Below are 20,712 nucleotides of genomic sequence, written 5' to 3' on the forward strand. Positions count from 1 at the left end.
TGGGTCCTCGAGTTCAACGATAAGGTCTTTACTTGATAGGTACCTCCCATATCATTTTATAAATGACAGTTTCTAAATCCCATCAGTTTTGGTGGCCAGGTGCCCTGCAGCATCAGAATTGAGGAGTTGGAATCCAAATTTTTAATGGGACATGTCGCAAAGTTTCTCTCTCGATAAAAAAAATGCGAATCGGCTCAGAAATCTCTGAGATTTCGGTGTACATTTCTGTCGAAAAACATAGCGCCTCCTTTTTTTAAAGTTGGTTAAAAAAGTAGTCTGTGTTACTACATACTTGATTAATCCTGTACTTGTCTGTGAAAGTTCCGTCAACATAGTTTCAGCTGGTTCGAAGCTAAGCCCGTTCAAACCGACAGACTGACAGACAAATTTTTAAAAATGTGTGATTCGGGTCCATGGTACGGTACAGTTCACACAAACCCATTTCGAAAATTACGCCAGACACTTCAGTCTTTTTTAATTTAAAAAAAAAGGATAGATGGATAGGTCCGCCGTGACTCAATATTCATAACGGTTGTATTAATCGCGGTTTCCACTCTTTTTGTACTCAACTGAATTATCTAATCAATACTTTGCAGAAATTACCGAGATAGAGGCTTGATTAAGATAATGCAGGGAAATGATAAATATTTCCAGTGCTCCAAGTATATTAACGAGTTTATGATGAAACAATAGGCTTGTTTTTTTGGATTTGGTTTTGTTCTTCCACGGAATACTTAATATCCAAAATGGCATACAGTGAGTGTTTTATATTTTTATGCCCTTTTTTCTTATCTTTCCGTCCATGACGGTTTAGGTATATTGTTTATCGATCCATGTATGCTTGTGCTAATTTCTAAAGCAAATGTAGTTTTTCCTTGATTTTAAGATAATAATAAATATCGAATCCACGTCGTCGAATCTAGGTAATATTTGTGTTCTATCTTGCTTTAGCCATAAACATCAATAAATTCAACAAAAAAAAATAGTAAGAATAGCCGATGTATGTTAAGTGATTACCGCCGCCCATGAACCAGTACCAGAGGAACCGCCTAAGCGTTGGCGGCCTTTCAGGAATTTGTTGAGGAGTTGATTCCACAGCTGTTTGCGTGTGCGTGGAAAAAAGGATCTGGCACAACGGGCAATCGAAGTTAATAATATTCATTATGGTCTCATGTAGGTGCTCCTATTCGGAACTGCCATATTAGGGCAGCATTCTAAATACATAGTGAATTTCCTTTGTAGTTACATAATTTTAACTTACGTGCGTATAGTATGTTGACGCAACGATGATAAAGGAGTAGGTATCATATCAGGTAGGTAGGTATATATCGATACTTCTTGTTCTATTCCCCTATTTTGATATAAGTTTTTTTAATTTTCAGATCCCCCTCCAAGTGGACCACCCCCTTACTATGGTTATCCACCTCCCCCTAGTCAAGCTCCAGGTGCCTTCGCCTACGTGCCGACGCCAGTTATGATGCCAGTGTTACCACCGCCAGAAGGTCACCCCTCGCAACCAACTTACGTGACGAACTATATATACCCACCGCAACCTATTCCCGATCCAGTTATAGTTGTAGAACGTAAGTTACCCATAATAAATTATAAATTGTACCTACTTACACAAGGATTGACAGGTGCACATAGTGCGATTTGCAAGGCCATTAGTGCCACCAGTACCGTAGTACAAGATTTTTTCGTCTCACCAAACCAAACCAAATTCGAGAGTCGAAATACTTCCGCGTTACAGTAAACTGGATCTTAAACGCCTTGTTTTAAAGCTCAGTTTGTCTACACTTCTACAGCCAGCGCCTCCAAGCGGAAACATTGCGAAATTAAAATCAGTGGCATTGAATATTTGACTTCAATTCAAGGCTGTTTAGGTCCATTTTACTGTAACGCGGAAGTATTTCGACTCTCGAATTTGGTTTCGTTTGGTGAGGCGTAAAATCTTGTACTACGGGTACAGAGTGCCACAGTTTGATTGATAAGCTATTACTTAGCTGACGCCTACGATTTACGCCACCTACCTACATAGGTAGGTACCTATCTTGCTTAATGCTTATGTCGTTAGTGCTATTATAAATATTCTGTGCTTATGTCGACGTAACCGAAATCGGTTTGGAGCACCCGAAATACGTCTTATTGTATTATTTTACGCACAATGGCTACACTAATTCCTTATTATTCACATACTTACGTATAGTAATTCAAAACTGATAAAATGACAACATTATCGTATTAATTATTGTGATAGGTACTAGATGACGCTATTATAAATTTTATAGAACACTAGCTGCCCCGGCGAACTTCGTACCGCCTTACAGTCGATTCTTTTTCAGGAAATTTTCAAATTTTTCTCTTCGTAAGAACCACCCTCGTACTTCAAAGAATAAATATTGTGAAAAAATAATTAGCTAAATCGGTTCAGCTGTTCTCGAGATTTGCGATCAGCGTGTACATACAGCGATTCATTTTTAGGGTTCCGTAGCCAAATGGCAAAAACGGAACCCTTATAGATTCGTCATGTCTGTCTGTCTGTCTGTCTGTCCGTCCGTATGTCACAGCGACTTTTTTTCGAAACTATAGGAGCTATACTGTTGAAACTTGGTAAGTAGATGTATTCTGTGAACCGCATTAAGATTTTCATACAAAAATAGAAAAAAAACAATAAATTTTGGGGTTCCCCATACTTAGAACTGAAACTCAAAAAATTTTTTTTATCAAACCCATACGTGTGGGGTTATCTATGGATAGGCTTTCAAAAATGATATTGAGGTTTCTTATATAATTTTTTCTAAACTGAATATTTTGCGCGAGAGACACTTCCAAAGTGGTAAAATGTGCCCCCCCCCCTGTAACTTCTAAAATAAGAGAATGATACAACTAAAAAAAAATATATGATGTACATTATCATGCAAACTTCCTCCGAAAATTGGTTTGAACGAGATCTAGTAAGTAGTTTTTGATTTATCGTGCAAAATGTGCTGATTAGCACTTTTTTTTGTATATATAGAGATAATAAACTAGACATGAGCTTTCAGTTTGAAAGAACATAGTTCGCGTCTAGTTACCCATGATCGACTGAACCTTTCAGTCGATCACGGGTCTTCCCAGCGGATGGACGTACAAAATTCTTCTCAATCAAATATGAACATGTGAATCTAAATATTAAAATGCGTGATAAGCGTACCTACTTACATTAGTAAAAATTTCACATTTCAGAGCCCGAATATCCTCCAGAGCTTATTGACTGGGTACCGACCACGCCCGGAGAAGCTCACACGCTATACGGTAGAGCATACCCCGCAGGCAAGGAAGGTTGGGACGGCAGCCCCCTGTGGGTCATCCGATCTTACCACAATGGCGGCTTGGTGCCCGGCAAGCTGGCGGTCAAGCACCGTGCAGCTTACATACCGTTTGCCGGTAGAGAAATACCGGTTCATAACTTTGAGGTAAGTAATTTATTTTTTCTATAGTTTGAATTCCGAACTCTACCGAATAGAGCTTTCAGCACACAGCACGGTTATCCGTGTCGGAATTAATTCGCAAAAATTTTAAAAGTTAGATTTTTTGTCTTCATATTATTAAAAGGCGCGAATTGACTGTTCTTTTTAAATTATTTATTAAACAAGTAACCTACTCACTGTACCTACACCTACTAGATAAAATAAGTTCAAGTGAGGATAGTATGGAATTTGACTGCACACATCCCAATTTGAGAGAGGAGGCCGATTTAGCAAAAACTGTATTTTTTAAAATAATTTACTGTTAAATTTTTTAGAAAAGCACAATAAACTTTTCTTTTTTTTTCCAAGGCTCGGCCGTCTAACTCACACTCAACCAGAAAACGCTTACTTCCCGGTCTCGTGCAGTAATGTACTATTGTGCATTTATCTTCTACCGCGAAATATTAAAGCATATCGCTCGTCTCGTCCCGAGTTAGTCCTCGTGGGTTTGGTGGGCAACCCAGAGGCTAGATAATATTTTCATAGTAAGGTATTTTGAAACGATTTCTAGATCCGTTTGTAAAATATGATGTTTTAGAGTGCTAATTTTTATTAGAGTCAAGTATAGAGCCCGAACAAAAAATCGAACCCTGGAGTTCGCTCGCTCTTAGACGACAGCGTTCACTACAGCACCTGAAAGGTCCTTAGTGATTAAAAATGGCTATTAAATATTTCAGGTGCTATGTGCCCCTCAGCACGCCGTGAAGTGGGTGCCTGCAAGTAACGGCCAAGTTCCGCCCGAAGCCATCATAGCGGGCAACACCATTAACGCCGAGCCTCTCTACGTCGGTAGAGTACGACACAGGGGCTCTCTGACCCCTGGCAAGGTTAGCTATACAGATTTCAGGTGCTATGTGCCCCTCAGCACGCCGTGAAGTGGGTGCCTGTAACGGCCAAGTTCCGCCCGAAGCCATCATAGCGAGCAACACCATTAACGCCGAGCCTCTCTACGTCGGTAGAGTACGACACAGGGGCTCTCTGGCAAGGTTAGCTATACAGATATCGACAAACACCTGTGAATTAATAGGGTTTAATGACCAGGGCGGGTTTGGAACCCTTTAGTTTCCGTAATTAATTATCACCATTAGGTAAGTATAAACAATTGAAAATCATAGTGTACCTATAGTAAGCGACAGGTTGAAATGGTAATCTGGGAGGGAACACCTCTCACCTCCGCACAGCCCTGCGCTAAGCCGGTGCGTGCTTGGTGCGTGCGAGCGCGGGTGACGTGCGAGTGTGCGTGGCTGCCTCCCACCTCATACCCCGATTGCACTCTCAACCTGTTGCAGACTATACAATGGTCCCTACAGTACGCGGCAGAAAATAATGTACATCGACCTTTAGAATGATAATTCGGCTCTGTAGAGCGTTGTCTCTACTCTCTGTCACTCATACCTATGTGACGTTTTGTCGGTCTCAACGACAGAGACAGTGCTCTACAAAACAGCTACATCTTTCTAAAGGTCTTCTTCTTCTTTGTCCTCGCCTTATCCCGTTACGCGGGGTCGGCTTTCTTTATCATGCGGCACTATGTAGGTAGTTCGCGTGTTCGCGTCTTCGTCATTGAGGCCGAGGCGTTGCATGTCCCTTTGGACATTTGTCATCCAGGTAGTTGGTGGTCTTCCCGTACCCCTCTTTCTTGTAGCCATGGAAAGGCACCTCTTTCTAAAGGTCGATGTACATTATTTTCTGCCGCGTACTGTATTTCGAATAAATATCTTTAACTTTAACTTAGGTAAAAGCAGGGTCCATAGCAACCCATTCCGGCAGAAAATCCGCGCTGTCTCCTCTTTTATTTTATTAGGAGGCATACAGCATTATGCTGAGCTGGCACCTTTTAGGGTTCCGTATCTCAAAAATAAAAAAGGAACCCTAATAGGATCACTTCGTTGTTTGTCTGTTTGTCAGGTATTATCAGGTAATTTAGCAGGTAGCAATGTCTTATGGCAGAAGTACGGAGGTCAACGTTAGAGCCTATACGCGCAGTCGACGGGCAACTCAAGAATATGTAATTTGTATGGAAGTCGCCAAGTCTATACGCACGGAGTTGCTGCGACTCCGTGCTCGGCAACTTCCATACAAATCACAGATTCTAACGTTCGACCGAGTTGCTGGGCTAGTTGCCCAGCAACTACCGTGCCGTCGACCTTGCGTCTATACTCTATACGCACGGTCCATCTATGTAAGTACAGTCGATTGATATGCGCGGTCACAACTAGTCCTGACCACCTTCGATAATGAAGATGCCTGTACATAATTTTATTAACAACAGGCTTTTAATTTCATTTACAGGTTCAACCTAGCCATGAAGTTTGCTACATTTCTTTCGGCGGATCAGAAGTGCCGCTCAGGCAGTATGAAATACTCTGCCGAACGGGTTATTAAAAAAAATTTAACATAAGCAAAAAATTATAACCCAATTTATATTTATGAATTTTATTTTTATTTTTATTTACCTAACTTTGGGCTACCTCTCATCGTAAAAGATTTAATTCCTATCGGTATGATTAGAACAATGTTACAGAAGATTATGGGATGTTTTAAATTTTTGTAATAATAAATCAATTAAACTCCTAATATTATTTTATCTTTAAATTCACTTCTATGACCCGACCTTCCTTGAGATGCAAGCTTCTGTACCTTTCAGTCAAAAACTAGCTGATAGACTGACTGACACCCTTTCGCATTTATAATATTATCACTACCTAGTCTTTGCCCGCGACTTCGCTCGCGGTACATACATATTTATAATTTATAGCGTTGCTTCAGGATAAAGTGGTTTTGTAATGGTGAAAGAATTAATTAGTATTAAATCCATATCCTAATTGTTATGGATGTTTTCTTCCAAGCTACAGCTTACCCTCGGTGCGCGAGTCTGACTCGCACTTCGTCGGTCAAAATATAAGTTCTAGAGAAAAGAGTGGTATTTTAAATGATTTGCAACGTGATTCACAATGAAAATCTTTATTTTAATTTCACAGTTCGATTTAAAGGTACAGTGCGACAAGGATCTTTTGGCGCGTGGCCAAAATCGGAACTAACTCCGCCACCTTGTGAAGTGTCACGCTGCTGTCCGCGACTGCGCTGCGCTTCACAATATTCTCCCAGCCGCGACGCGGGGCAACGGGCGGTGAAGCGCTGTGCAGCGACGCTCTAGTGCGATATGCGCCAAACAAAATGATAGAAATAATATTTTGACACTCTGTGCCGCGTCCTGCAGTGACGCGCAGCGCAGCTTATGTGCGTACAGACCTTAAATGTGGTGTTGCTAAGTAAAAAACCTGAAATCCAGTGTTTTTTTTATATTAGAGCCAATACATAATATCACGATAACCCTGATAATAGATAGGTACAGCATAAAATGTGTCTGCATCTTATAACTATATTTAGCACTAGGTAAACATAGTATTTGAGCAGGTAAATATGAAAAGTTGCAAGTCCATAGCCTATCAATGGTTTTTATTATTTTTTGTCACTGTGGAAACAGGGTAGGCTTTCCTTATTTATCATTTAGTTAAAATTAGATAAAACTTATTCAATTTTCAACATTGACATTTTCAACATAATATTCTCTCTCTAAAATTGAGGAGATTTTGTTTGCTGGCAACCTTTGTTCTACAACTGCGCCCCCCCTGTCAATGTCATTTAACTGCCAAAAGATCCTTGTCGTTACATGCATGTTACATGTTTTTTATTAATTAAAACCTAATAAATAAACAAAAATTAAATTAGGTATAATAATGGGCAGGCGTTTGAGTCGTCCCATCTGAGATGATAAAATAAATAAAATAAATTTAACCTAACTACTAAAGATACATAATTACCACATAACAAACATCACGAATTGATAAGCCGTCAAAGTTAACTTGAGACCCGGAACGAGATGCACCCTAGCCTTCCTAATTAATTAGTTTTCTTCTTAAAAAAACAATGCATTCTTTGATTTGTTCAATCAACGCAATTCATCATTGCATTGATTGATCGAAGCAAACAATGCAATCATGTTGTATACAAAAATACTTACTTACCCAAATGTTTTCATTTTATTTCCAAGCAACACCTACTAAATGAATCAATACTTGTACTACGATAGTATTTATTTTGTAGTTTAACAAACACTACTCAGAGAAGTCTCAAGTTAACTTTGTCGGGTTGTATTAGATAATTACGATCATCTGAGCGTAGGTTGGTCAACGACAATCACTCCTGGGTGGTCGACGACGTGCACGCCGTTGTTGTTGTCGCAGCAACACTGGCAGCACGGACAGCATTCAGCGCAGCACGGGCTACATGGACTGCACGAGTTGCAGTCGCAACACGAACAAGGGTTGCAGTCGCAGCTACAGGAGGCACCCATTTTGTTACCTATCAAATAAAGGAGAAATGAATAAGAAGCCTTTCATTTCCATACAAGATCCGTACCAATATTATAAATAAATAAAAAATTCTGTCTGCTAGCTCTTCACGGCACATCCATTTACCTGATTATGACGTAAATTGGTACAGAGATAGCTTATATCCCAGGGAAGGTCATCAGGGGATTCGTAAAAAATCTTAAGTCATATCGTGGGTATCTATCTACACACAAATTGTGCAAACAAATACAGACTAAGTAAAAGAATATTAGAAAGCTGTGCTTCGTAGGTATTTGGTCAGGCGGAAAACTTAGTTTATTAGATTCGGAAAATGCAATTTCCCCGCGGGCATGATTTGTATAGTAATTAGATAAGGCTAGCTTTAAGTTTTATTGTAATATTTTCATTAAAAAGAGAATTTCTGTTTATATCTATGGTTGACTTTTTGAATTCCTAAAACGTTGAATTCTTATACCTACTTGCGGTAATCCATATAGTTCATGAGCTAATATCTAATATTATAACCCGTCAGTCTGTTACCTTTTCACAAAAGGTACAGAGATAGCTTGTATCCCGATGATGGACTTTTTTTCCGGAAAACTAAAGAGTTCCCACGAGATTAAAATAAAACTTAATTCTAAGTGGACAAAGTCGCGGGTATCATCATCCCGCCCTATGAACGATGGCGATGAAGTATTATTATAAGGTTATCATTATTATAATAATATCAGATTCATAATAATACTTTAGTATAAGAGTAGTTACTATGTATGGATGTGATCGATTACTAGTTTACCTAACAATCATAATTATTTTATAATTTTTTATCGATTAAAATTAGGTAGATGGAAATCACAATTGCAGGAAGCTATAATATACCCACTACCTACTTAAAATATCACTTAATCAGTTTTGATTTGTAATCACATGTTTAGGTAAATCTACTGTAGGTAGGTAATCATAATCTTTTCAATTACTTAGCGGAAAAAATTCTCAGATTTTTCATCACGTTATCTAAATATATAAAAGGAAAAGGTGACTGACTGACTGATCTATCAACGCACAGCTCAAACTACTGGACGGATCGGGCTGAAATTTGGCTTGCAGATAGCTATTATGACGTAGGCATCCGCTAAGAAAGGATTTTTGAAAATTCAACCCCTAAGGGGGGGAAATAGGGGGTTGAAATTTGTGTAGTCCACGCGGATGAAGTCGCGAGCATAAGCTAGTAGAAGATAACTCTGTTTTTAGGGCTTTGTACTTCAGAAGGAAAAAAGGAACCCTTATAGGATCACTTCATTGTCTGTCTGTCCGTCTGTCGTGTCTGTAAGGAACAATGAAGTCTATAGGCCTTAGGGTACTTCTCGTTGACCTAGAATCATGAAATTTGGCAGGTATTAGGTAGGACTTATACCTACCGTGAATTTGTGGTGTGGCAAAAACTAAGTATATACCAAGTGGGGTATCATATGAAAGGGCTTTACCTGTACATGCTAAAAAAACAGATTTTTACTTATTTTTATACATACCTACATAATAGTTTTTGAATTATTGTGCAAAATGACGAAAAAATACGCGTGTACGGAATCCTCGGTGCGCGAGTCTGACTCGCACTTTACACTGTTAATGTCATAAGTTCCTACGATGTTATAGGCATACTTGGATAGGTACATATTGTACCAAGTGAGCTTGCGATTTAGGAACTAGGATATCTGAGTTCTGACGAATCCGAACGGTTAATGTAGTGAGCGCTTGAAAAGATGAGCGTATTTACTGAATCTACCTAAAGGTTTATTACCACAGTTTATTTATGAATTAAATTGTCTGAGTATAAAGTGTAAAATATGTACTTACAAAAACAAATCTGTTGCTTTTACTGCTCTGTTTTGACTTTTTACTTGGTAGATTAGTTTGCTGCCAATAAATCCAATCCAACAATTTGGTCATAACTTTTGTGTTTCAGGTGTACTTAGATAAGATAGATAAGACTTTATTCGATAAACCAATCGTAGGTACCTACATATTTTTGACGTGATGGTATCGATGAATTATATTATTTATCTATTAGTATCTACCAATCTACCTACTTAATTTTTTTCCACGAATTGGTTTTGGATCACACTAATATTATAAAGGCGAAAGTTTGTGTACGTGTGTGTGTATGCGTGTGTGTATGTTTGTCACTCTTTTACGCAAAAACTGCTAGACGGATTTGGCTGAAATTTGGAATGGAGATAGATTATACCGTGGGTTAACACATAGGCTATCCCGGAAATCAAAAGTTCCTATGGGATTTTTAAAACATCTATATCTACGCGAACGAAGTCACGGGCATCAGCTAGTAAGTTTATAAATAGAATCAAGTCATTCAAGAAAGTGACTCTCACTCCATAGTATAGTTATATGTAAGTATACTTAAGTATAAATTATGAAAAATGCATTTTACCTAAGTAGTTAGGTACTTATATAGGTACCTACTCCAAAGTAGGTACAATAAAGAAAGCAATATAAAGATGGATTTGGTAACTAATCGAACCGACAAATTGCTACCTATACAGTTTAACAAATGGGTACCTACCTAGTTCAGAAAATACTTGTCCCTATTATATAAATGGAAATGGCTCATAGTTCTTTCTACTTAAACTGATAATAATTATTATTTGTAGATTAGGTACGTACGAATATCGATATTAGTCAATTTATCTTATCTTTGATATTGAGGATAGGTAGGTATAATAAGTAGATTAGTCTCCATTGCATGGCCAAATTGGAACTGACAGGTAAGTGCTTTCATTATGTATATCTGTTTTATATAAAGAGGAATTCATGGAACTTAAAAATTATACTAAGTAGGTACTATTAATTTTTAGCATTTCAGTCTAAGAATTGCTAGATATAGTTATTTGCTAAGTATTAAGTAAGTAGTTTATTTATAAATAGCTATGTTTGCTGAAAACCATAGCGAAGTTACTGAAAGGAGGTTTAAGTTTTTATTTCTGTTGACTGTCCCCACTGACTAGGTACCATTTTCTTTGTAGGAAACGAAAAATGGGTGCCAATAATAGTTGTTGTTTCCCGTGCTGTTGTTGCTGTTGTAACGACGACAATAACGGAGGTGGCGGTGGCGTGATCGTCGTTGACAACCCACCAGACCAAGTGACCGTTGTCGACCAGCCAGGATATGACACCATGACCAGATAACCATGGTGGTGATCCTTTTTGTATCTACACACAAACACACATGAACCAGATATAAAACTGCATAATTAATTTATCTACACAGATATTTTGTACGTATTTCATAGGAACTGAGAGTTCATCTGCAGAAACGTATCTATTGTAAGAGTTAACAAAGTTTTCAACATGTTTTTATGTACTTAAGTGCTTAAATGTTTCGTCAGTGCAAATTTGGTAAGATCCCTGTAAGTCATCCAAACCAAATGAAACGTACTTGGTAGGTATAGTATTGTTGATAAAATATGGCCATAATTATCTTCAACCCAACTTGAAAATGATCGTCAATTTTATTATTCACTTAAGTATTAAAATATAATGTTCAGTATTATAATTTTAATTGAAACAGCATATAATATATGTAGACGAAAATATAAAACGTATAATTCGCTTATGTACCTACCTACTTACGCTGTTTCATTTATTATAATAATTTTTATATGGAGTACCTAATATAAAAACTTTTGAATTAAGTAAGTAGGTACCTATAGATATTTAAAGTTCATCGGTCTGAGCTGCATGTACCTACCTAATCATGTGCTGTAGGTATACTTAATTTAACTTAAAATAGTTAATTATAAGTATTTAAAAAGTTTGATTTAAGAGGAATATTGTATATTTTGATGTACCTATTTAATAAATATTAAACAGTCTTACTTACCTATAATACTTTACTTTATCAGTAATCTTTTACTGTACCTATATTTTTGTAAATCTTCCTCCATTAATGAATAGTTTCTACTTATATACAAGATGTAATTAGAACGCTAACGAAAACTTAGTGCTATTATTATAAAACTAATACTTAACCATTTGCCTTATACCTACTTGTAGTTTTAGTGATTTTCTCAAACCCGCAATGTATAGCGTGCAAAACTCGTGGTCAATGCCGTGTCGTAGGTGGACACCTATCTACGCAACATATTTTGTTCACTTTGTCTACCGTCAGTCAGATGTTTTATTTGCAATACATGTGGCGGCTTGTGGCGGTCTTCGTTTTTGCTAGTGTTCTAATCACAACATGTATTAAGTTAATTTATACACGATGATGGGGTAGAGGAATAAAAAACTTGATTGATTAATTTTATTCTTATCACCGAAAAAATATCACATTCATACAAAATATATTATTATGATCGAAGATGGAATAAAAAAATTACTCATTATTTACATTGAGAGAAATTTCTTTCTGATTCTACCGATTATTATCTACCGAATCGGAAATCTGTATACCGAAATCGGGAAAGGGAAGTTCTCTGATAGAAGAAAACGCCTTGGAAAGGAGAAAGTCAGGAAAAAAATAAGAAATTTCTCTCAGTGAAATGTTTATATTAGTGTGATGCTTGAGAATCTTGATTTGCTTACCCTGATTGTTCTGTTAAATTTCTGTAACATGTAGAACCTCTCTAATATAGAGGTTTTACATGTTACACAAATAGAGTCTATAGGCTCTACTCTACATATTACAGAACTCTATAGGCGCAGTCGTAAATTAAAGATATTAATTCTTTATTAAGTAAGCATTGTGTAACTGCCAACTAGTATTGTAAAAAATACACTTACGTAATTGCACTATTTTCGAGGTATTCTTTGTTTACTATTTCACAATCCATGCATCTCCAAAATATCGTAAGCTATTCTATTATGCTGATCTCACTAATGCCTAAAGTAGGTAGAGCGGACCCAAGCTACACGCTACTGCATACATATAGTACACAACAGGTTGAAATAGCAATCGGGGAGGGAACGCCCCGCACACCCACACATCCCCCGCACTAACCCGGTGCGGACGAGCGCAGGTGACGTGCGGATGTCCCCCACCTCATACCCCGATTGATATCTCAACCTGTTTCGGATTATACTTACTAAACTAGAAAATATAATAAAGAATTAATGAGATGAAGTAAGAGCACTCACTTCCAGTAGGTGGGTATACCTACTGAAAATTGCGTAACTTATCTCATATTGTGCGATATTTAAAACTAGCTTTTGTCCGCGACTCGTGAGCTACAGGTACCTATCTACTTTATATTTTTCGTGATAATTTATAGCACTCGGAAATAATTGTAATAAGAAATTGTAAAAATAATTGTAAAAAGAATTAGTACAATAATTAATTTATTTTGTATAATCCCCAGCCCCACATAAAACTGAGTAATGAATATGTTTTGCCTCTTTACATTATTAGTAAAGAACTAGGTGGTATCCGGATCCTGGCACGTTCATGGTATTTTCATTGGTTCATTGTGTGAGACAAACGCAATTTTACTATAAAGCATGCAAGAGAAGAGTGTAAATGTATAATTATCTTTGAATGTTAGAGTTAAATAAGAAAATTATACAGTTGTTAGAAGTGAACCGTTCTAGGTAATGTTGATGTTGATTAAAGAATTTCTGTTCTAAATATATTCGATTTTATGGATATCTTGTACGACAGACGAGTGTAAGACCTAATGTTTCTTGCATACATTTTATCTTTAACATTGACTGTATAAACTAGTGGAATAAATAAGCGAATGTTTATTTTTCAATTTTTAGCTGGTTCGATTCCTGGGTGAGACAAGCGAATTTTAGAATTGCGAGTTGCAGTTTTGTTTCTTTTAAAAATAAGAGAATGTTTCCTTTAAAAGTAAAATGATCTAACTTAAGGGTTTAAGGTATAGTTTCCCACCAGGGCCCATGAGTTTTTTCCACCCTGTAGGTATAGAAGAAGATGATTTAGACCACAATCCACATGTCCAATTTTTCTTCTTTGGTACTTATAATCTGTCTAGTACGTATAATCGGCATACTACTTATATGTATAAGCTCGTACTTAAAAATAAAATTAGCATAATAAATTAAAACATAATATATTTGGAAAATCTTAATACATTAACATAATATAATTTATTGATAAATTAAACCACAAAATCTTAATACTTATTAAACTTAAATTTCATTCATTTACAATATTAATAATTATATAAGTGCTAATTAATTATCTACGTTTAGGTATGGGTAGTAGAGTAAAACTCCACCAATATTTCATTTTAAAACTGAGCATTTTATTAAAATATGACTAATAACCTCCTTAACGTTAGGTACCTACGACAATACTGCAACATACCTATAAGTCCGCGACAGGTCGAGATAGCAATCGGGGTATGAGGCGGGGGGACACCCGTATACTCGCTGGTCACCCCTCGCCCGCACCTCGTTAGCGTGGGGGGTTAGACACATATATTAGTTTTTAGAACGTGTATACAAAATGTTATTGAGTTCGATTGGTTAATATTCAAATGAGAGCTAAACTACATTTGTATAGAGCGAGTGGCGATGAGAACACCGTAACCCTTGTTGAGTCATTGAGGCTCAAATGAATTAATGTTTTATATTTATTTCTATTGCACATTTTTACTAAAGACTAAAATTGATACTTGAAATCTTTATGTACCTACCTGCCAGGTGTATATACCAATCTATATACAGTAATTCATATAATAATAATCATTAAAGTTAGATACCTAGGTAACACCGACATAAAATTGTTTTACCAACCAAACGTTGAATGTCGTTTATACATATCCCAAAATTACTTAGGTAAGTATTTATGCTTTGATTTGGACTTTTCCGGTCCAAATGAAAACAATAAGTAAGTACCTACCTAGTGATTGTCAAAAAGCCGGTCAAGTGCAAGTCAAACTAGCACACGAAGGGTTCCGCACCATCGTACAAGAAATAACACTTTTAATTTTATTGATGTGACCACAAATTCATGGTTTTCGGATTTTCCCCTTTACTTGTGCTATAAGACTTTGCTACCTGTGAAATTTCATGGTTTTAGGTCAACGGGAAGTACTTACCCTATAGAGTTTCATAATCCATTCCATTGACATATTGTCTTGAAGACAGGTAGACAGCGAAGTGATAAGGGTTCCTTTTTTTTCTCTGGATGTACGGAACTTTAAAAATGGCAAAGCAATTTTATTGGCCGGCTATAGGTACATTAACTTACAAGTTACATTAATAATAGCTGCAGATATTGGGTCTTTGGGTTTCTATTTGAAAAATAAACAAATCAGAAATCGTTATCTATACGCGGGCGGTGGTTCGAATCGGCCGTTCCGGGCCGGCGCGGGCGGTACATTGATCACGTTGACGTGGTGGTGCACCACGTTGTTGCGAGGAGGATCGCCGCAGCAGTCGCAGCACAGACACGGTATGCAGCAGCAGCAGCACGGACGACAGGATATGTTACAACCCATTCTGAAATGTGAACAAGACAAAATATGTAATTTTGATAGTTTGACCACTTTATTACCTAAAAAATGTTATAATCCGCATACAAAACTGGTAAGGATAATAATTAACATTGTGTGTACTAGCTAGGGACGTATGATGGGTACGACCAATAGGATAAATTCGGGCATTTTTTTTTTACATTTTTTTTGTTGCTATGCGGCAATAAAAATACATAGTTCCTCTGTGAAAATTTCAACTCTCTACCTATTACGTTTCATGAGATTCAGCCCGCTGATAGACGGACGGACAGTAAAGGCTATTCGGGTACGGAACCCTAAGAATGCTTTTCAGTATTTAGGAGAAAGTCTTGGGAATTTTTTTACTGCACGAGGTTTTTATTCTGAAACACATCTGTGATGTGCCTTGTGATCTTAGATTAAGGAAATAAACTTGTGATAGACATTGAAATGACAAAGCGATGTGACGAGAGATACAAGAATTAGTTGCGGTTATATAGATAGGTAGATTATGTAGTATTTTATATTCAATATGCAAGTGTGAATGGAGTAAGAGCGATGTGACGTACTCGCTCGTGTAAAACAATAATGCCTTCACATATAATTATCTCGAACAAACACTCATATTATTTAAAACGTAACACTAAAATATAACTAAGAGTACATGACATACCTACAATCGACATACTTAGTGTTTAAAAATAAGTGGTGCCGAGGGTGAACCTTGGTCGACCCCATAGTTCAAATAGTCGTGTATGGATCGGTTATTAGTACAGAAGCATTGACTGGACGTAAAGAGAGTTAATGACAATAAAATTATGAACATTGGATACCAATTACCAACAACCATGAAAGCTACGCAGCAGAATCAAGAAAGCGGACCTAGGCTCGAGACAGCAAATGCTGTCTCGAGCCTAGGTCCGCTTTCTTGATTCCGCCGGGAAGACAGAAACTTGCTAGGCATAACTAAATATTTTAACTAAAAAGTCAATAAATAAATTCACTGGCTATAGCCAATTTTACAGGACTACTACCTATCTACCCGGAATCACTGAAGTTACTGACGTACCCGAACAATGTATTTTTTATAACTTAGACTCCTTTTTTTTAAATTTTACGCTGTGTAACCAAGGTAAATGAAATAAAAATGAGATGGAAACGTGCTAAGGTTGCTCACGTAACCTTCACTTAGTTAATTGAACTGTAGGTTCTTACTTATAATCATCTTTACTTTTAAGTATAATTTTTTAGTAGACAGGTAGGTACAGTGTAACTACCTACCTAGAACCACAGATTACCTAGAACCTACGCTGTTCAAATGTTCAAGTTTATATTTATAAATATTCTTAGGCTTAGAGTAGACCCCAATATCTAGATAGGTACGTACATACAGTGGCGTGCAGAGTGTTTGAAGCCAGGGTAGGCATTAGTTATTAGGAACCTGTTCACTGGCAGCTCATAATCAAAAATATGCATTGAGCCATTACAACTAGGGTAAGCAGTGCATTTATGCCTCTATGACTTGCACGCCACTGCCTACATACTAGTTCTTTTTAGTTTTATCTACACGCGTATTCTTTCAGGTTCTGATATCACATACCTAAGTTTTTAAATACCTCATTCATTCATCAGACAGACGTTCATTTGTACCAGAGTTCTAGAATTCCTAAATTATTGCTAGAACAACGGTTTTCAATTTACACATTTTGAACTTCATAATGTTAAGAAACTTCTAGCAGTCTAGATTTCTTTCAGCTATACCTACTTCCCTAACTATATTTTAAAAGTACAAATAGAAGTTTATTTAGGTAGTTAGTTGGTAACGAAATATCACCAATTATTATTATACCTACCTACTTAGGAAGTAAGTAAATTTTTATAGTTTTCCTCATTATTCCTTTTATGATTCTGATTAGGTAACTTGGTAGATATGTAGGTACTCGTAACTACCTAGGTATTCATGAGTTGGTATAAATTTCGCAGAACAGGTAGGTATGATTGCTAGTTCAAAGATAGTCTGATTATTAATACTTGACTGATTGTGATTCGAAATTAAAAACCGGCCAAGTGCGAGTCAGGCTCGCGCAACGAGGGTTCCGTAGTACAGTCGTATTTTTTCGAAATTTTACACGATAATTCAAAAACTATGATGCTTATAAATAAATCAAAATCTGAATGCACAGGTGAAGACCTTTCATATGATATCCCACTTGATATAGTTATCTTACTTCGAGAATTGAAAATACAAATTATTAGATCATGGCCACAATTTAATTTTTTTGTGTGATGTAACCACAAATTCACAGTTTTCAGATTTTTCCCCGAATGTCTACTATAAGATCTACCTACCTGCCAAATTTCATGATTCTAGGTCAACGGGAAGTAGGCACCCTGTAGGTTTCTTGACAGACCGCAGACAGACAGACAGACAGACAGACAGGCAGACAGACAGACAGACAACAAAGTGATCCTATAAGGGTTCCGTTTTTCCTTTTGAGGTACGGAACCCTAAAAACATGAAATAAAGAATTAGGTATGAAAAAAAACAAATATCTACTTATAAGATAACACAAAGCTGCCTCGTAAATAATAGAGAGAGAGCCAGCGCGTGCCAGATCTTCGTTATTTTATGAAAGCTGAAAATTTATCTGCGTAGGTATTGTCCCCAACACATCAGCGAATAATATGAAATTTGGATCATGATGGCTTTAGGAGATTACAGGTAATAAAAGTGTAAAAACCTGTTATCTTCACCTGTTAAATCCACCATGATCATTGATCCAAACCTTATAGTCGCTGATCGTTCCTCCCTGTGTTGGGGACAATACCTACGCAGAGAAACTTTCAGCTTTCATAAAATTACGAAGGTCTGGCACGTGCTGGCTCTTAGTTCATAAGTTAAGACTTAAAATGATACCTAAGTACTAGGTAGGTACATGTAACAATGATATCTACTAAGAAGTATTTAGGTATATGCAATATGGTGATATCTATACAAACAGACAAATTTCAGCAAACAATAAAGCAAAGCTTGGCGATATAAATTATTGTTACGCACATGATTAAAATTGGCGTAGAGGTGGTAGGTACCTATATTTATTCAACTTTTTTCTTACCTTAAGATTGATCTTGACTTTGAGATTTGTAGAGATCAGTTATCTTTGCATTTGGTTGTGATATGGGTATCCACCCTGTGGAGGATATCCGCCTTGTGGAGGATATCCGCCTTGTGGCGGATAGCCTTGCGGGGGGTATCCACCCGGTGGGGGATAGCCGGGATAACCGCCTTGTGGAGGGTACGGGTATCCCGGAGGGTGCTGCTCTACCACGGGCGGCTGCTGAACTATCACAGTGGGAGGCGGTTGTTGCTGCTGACCACAAGCGTTTGGACACAGACAGGGCACCAGACAGCAGGCGCTCAGGGCGAGGCAACAAGGGTTGCAGCACAAGTCACAATCCCCGCAGTCATCAAATGATAAGCACAGCCCCATTTCTTGCTATGTTGCTCCTTTAACTAAAACGAACATGCACGAATGACCAGTTTTCCTTGCTATATCACCTTATCAGTTATCACGCATATGATACAATACTCTACATGTAAGAGAAATAGGACCTTATTATTATTGCGATAGAATACATCATCATCCAAATTTATTGACTTAATGATTATTTATCTTTATATTACTGTTTGTCGCAGTTATCTCCTGATAAAAGATACTCGGTAATAGCACAGGTAAAGGTAGGTAGATATTGTGTGATTCATAACTGACTTTGTTTTCTGACTATTAAATAAAACAGAATGCCTTTACCGTAACTAATTTATTCCATTCTATAGGTAATGATAACAATTTAATTTAAATAAAAATATATGTAGGTATCTACCTACCTGTATAATTAGCAGGTAGGTAATTACCTTGGATAAGGTTTTTGGTATTTTCCCTTGAAACTACCAATATTTTGTCATCTAATTTAAAATTGTATTCTACTATGATATGCCCGAGTGGATATAAGTTGTTTTAAATCCCGTTTGAGTTTTTTTTAAATGATTACCCGGGATAAAAAGTGGCCTATAGGTATAGGTATTACAGTGTTGATTCAGAGTGTAAGCTATCTCTAATCCAAATTTCAGCAAAATCGGTTTAGTCATTGTGGCGCGAAGGAATAATTGTCATCTAACATAAACTAACATTTTTAATAGGTTTTTAATTAGTAAGATTGTCTTGTCACAACATTTTCGCATTAGCTTTATTTTATAAATACTTGCTTAATTAGGTAGGTGCTAAACTACATATCCAACGTGTTCTTTGATTCAAAGTAAGTGAAAACATGGGTAACACCATCACCGCAATTAGTATGTAGGTATTTATTTAGCAGAAATCGCGCGTATAATCTAACTAGATAAACTTACACTAAATGCCACGGTATTAAGAAAGTACTGATAAAAACGACAACTTGGTACCAACAGTGACATTATGATAACTCAATAAAAATTATAATCTTCTAAAAATGCATGATGTAGGCGCTAAAAATATCTACTTCCTATAACCCCACAATCACTAAAAAAACTACACAAAAGCGTAAAATAAAATGCCTTACTTACATTATATTGGAGGCAACGAGCCGACGAGCGATACGTGTGATGTTACTCGTAATACGTAACGATTAAAACCAAAATGGCGCAACAAATGAGTCAGGCACAAGTTTAGTCAGGTCAAATACGTAGGTAAGTACTTATTGCAGTTTGTCACACAGCGGGAAAACCTAAACTGACGCAGGCGCGTGCGCGCTTGCCCGGCGTGAAACCATCTCTCTCAGCTTCTACAACAGCTCTACAGTCTACACCGTGCTACACGAAATGTTGAAATGAAAAACAAGTCATGATTGCCTTGATGGCTTGGCGGCTGCGGTGCGTTGTTTGGAAAATGGGAACGTATTTTTCAACCTTGCACTGTTACGTGGTTACTATTCATGTGGATTTTTTTACCTGAATCAATTGCGTTGACTGATCTATCGTATCTAATAGCTAATTTAAATGCAATTAAGTTAGGTGTAGGTAACCTATCTAATTGCGGTCGATGTTGTCAATTTTAATGACACTTAAGTACCTACATACTTATATTAAAATCTTGGGTGAAAATTAAAATTACTTCACTACTAAGCACAGAAAGAGAAGGCCACAATCTCCCACGCTGGCCAAGTGTAAGGTACCTTTGAAAACATTATGGAGAACTCACTGGCATGCAGGTTTCCTCATATAATTTTCCTTCACCGTTAAAGCAAAGCAAGTGATACAAAATTGCTTAAAACGCACATAACTTCAAAAAGTTAGAGATGCGTGCCGGCGATCGAACCCCGACCTCCCGAATACAAGGC

General features: G+C 37.1%; 2 protein-coding genes and 2 long non-coding RNA genes across 6 annotated transcripts in view; 2 read left to right on the forward strand and 2 right to left on the reverse strand.

The window, feature by feature from the left end:
- The window catches only part of LOC117985877 (lysosomal proton-coupled steroid conjugate and bile acid symporter SLC46A3-like), a 37,148-nt gene extending 31,054 nt beyond the window's left edge, over nucleotides 1–6,094 (forward strand). For all 3 annotated transcript variants that reach the window (XM_069501178.1, XM_069501177.1, XM_069501176.1), the window contains exons 9-12: nucleotides 1,383–1,583; nucleotides 3,226–3,455; nucleotides 4,187–4,336; nucleotides 5,802–6,094. In XM_069501178.1, the coding sequence (XP_069357279.1) occupies nucleotides 1,383–1,583; nucleotides 3,226–3,455; nucleotides 4,187–4,336; nucleotides 5,802–5,894 (674 nt within the window). In that variant the 3' untranslated portion in view covers nucleotides 5,895–6,094. The remainder of the gene's footprint in view (nucleotides 1–1,382; nucleotides 1,584–3,225; nucleotides 3,456–4,186; nucleotides 4,337–5,801) is intronic.
- A 255-nt stretch (nucleotides 6,095–6,349) lies between these two features.
- LOC138402857 (uncharacterized) lies at nucleotides 6,350–9,821 on the reverse strand. Its single transcript, XR_011237196.1, has 3 exons — nucleotides 9,719–9,821; nucleotides 6,758–7,874; nucleotides 6,350–6,578 (listed from the first exon to the last, which is right to left on the reverse strand). It is a non-coding gene; the product is annotated as an uncharacterized lncRNA (long non-coding RNA).
- A 760-nt stretch (nucleotides 9,822–10,581) lies between these two features.
- On the forward strand, nucleotides 10,582–13,949 carry LOC138402838 (uncharacterized). The gene is made up of 3 exons (XR_011237183.1): nucleotides 10,582–10,644; nucleotides 10,903–12,546; nucleotides 12,578–13,949. It is a non-coding gene; the product is annotated as an uncharacterized lncRNA (long non-coding RNA).
- On the reverse strand, nucleotides 13,934–20,185 carry LOC117985786 (uncharacterized). Its single transcript, XM_069501192.1, has 3 exons — nucleotides 19,940–20,185; nucleotides 18,518–18,853; nucleotides 13,934–15,353 (listed from the first exon to the last, which is right to left on the reverse strand). Exons 2-3 carry the CDS (start codon nucleotides 18,828–18,830, stop codon nucleotides 15,169–15,171), a joined length of 498 nt encoding a protein of 165 aa, XP_069357293.1. The 5' UTR covers nucleotides 18,831–18,853; nucleotides 19,940–20,185; the 3' UTR covers nucleotides 13,934–15,168.
- Between the last annotated feature and the right edge of the window lie 527 nt (nucleotides 20,186–20,712).

Source organism: Maniola hyperantus, chromosome 10 (assembly GCF_902806685.2).
Source record: "Maniola hyperantus chromosome 10, iAphHyp1.2, whole genome shotgun sequence".
Classification (NCBI taxonomy): Eukaryota; Metazoa; Arthropoda; class Insecta; order Lepidoptera; family Nymphalidae; genus Maniola; species Maniola hyperantus.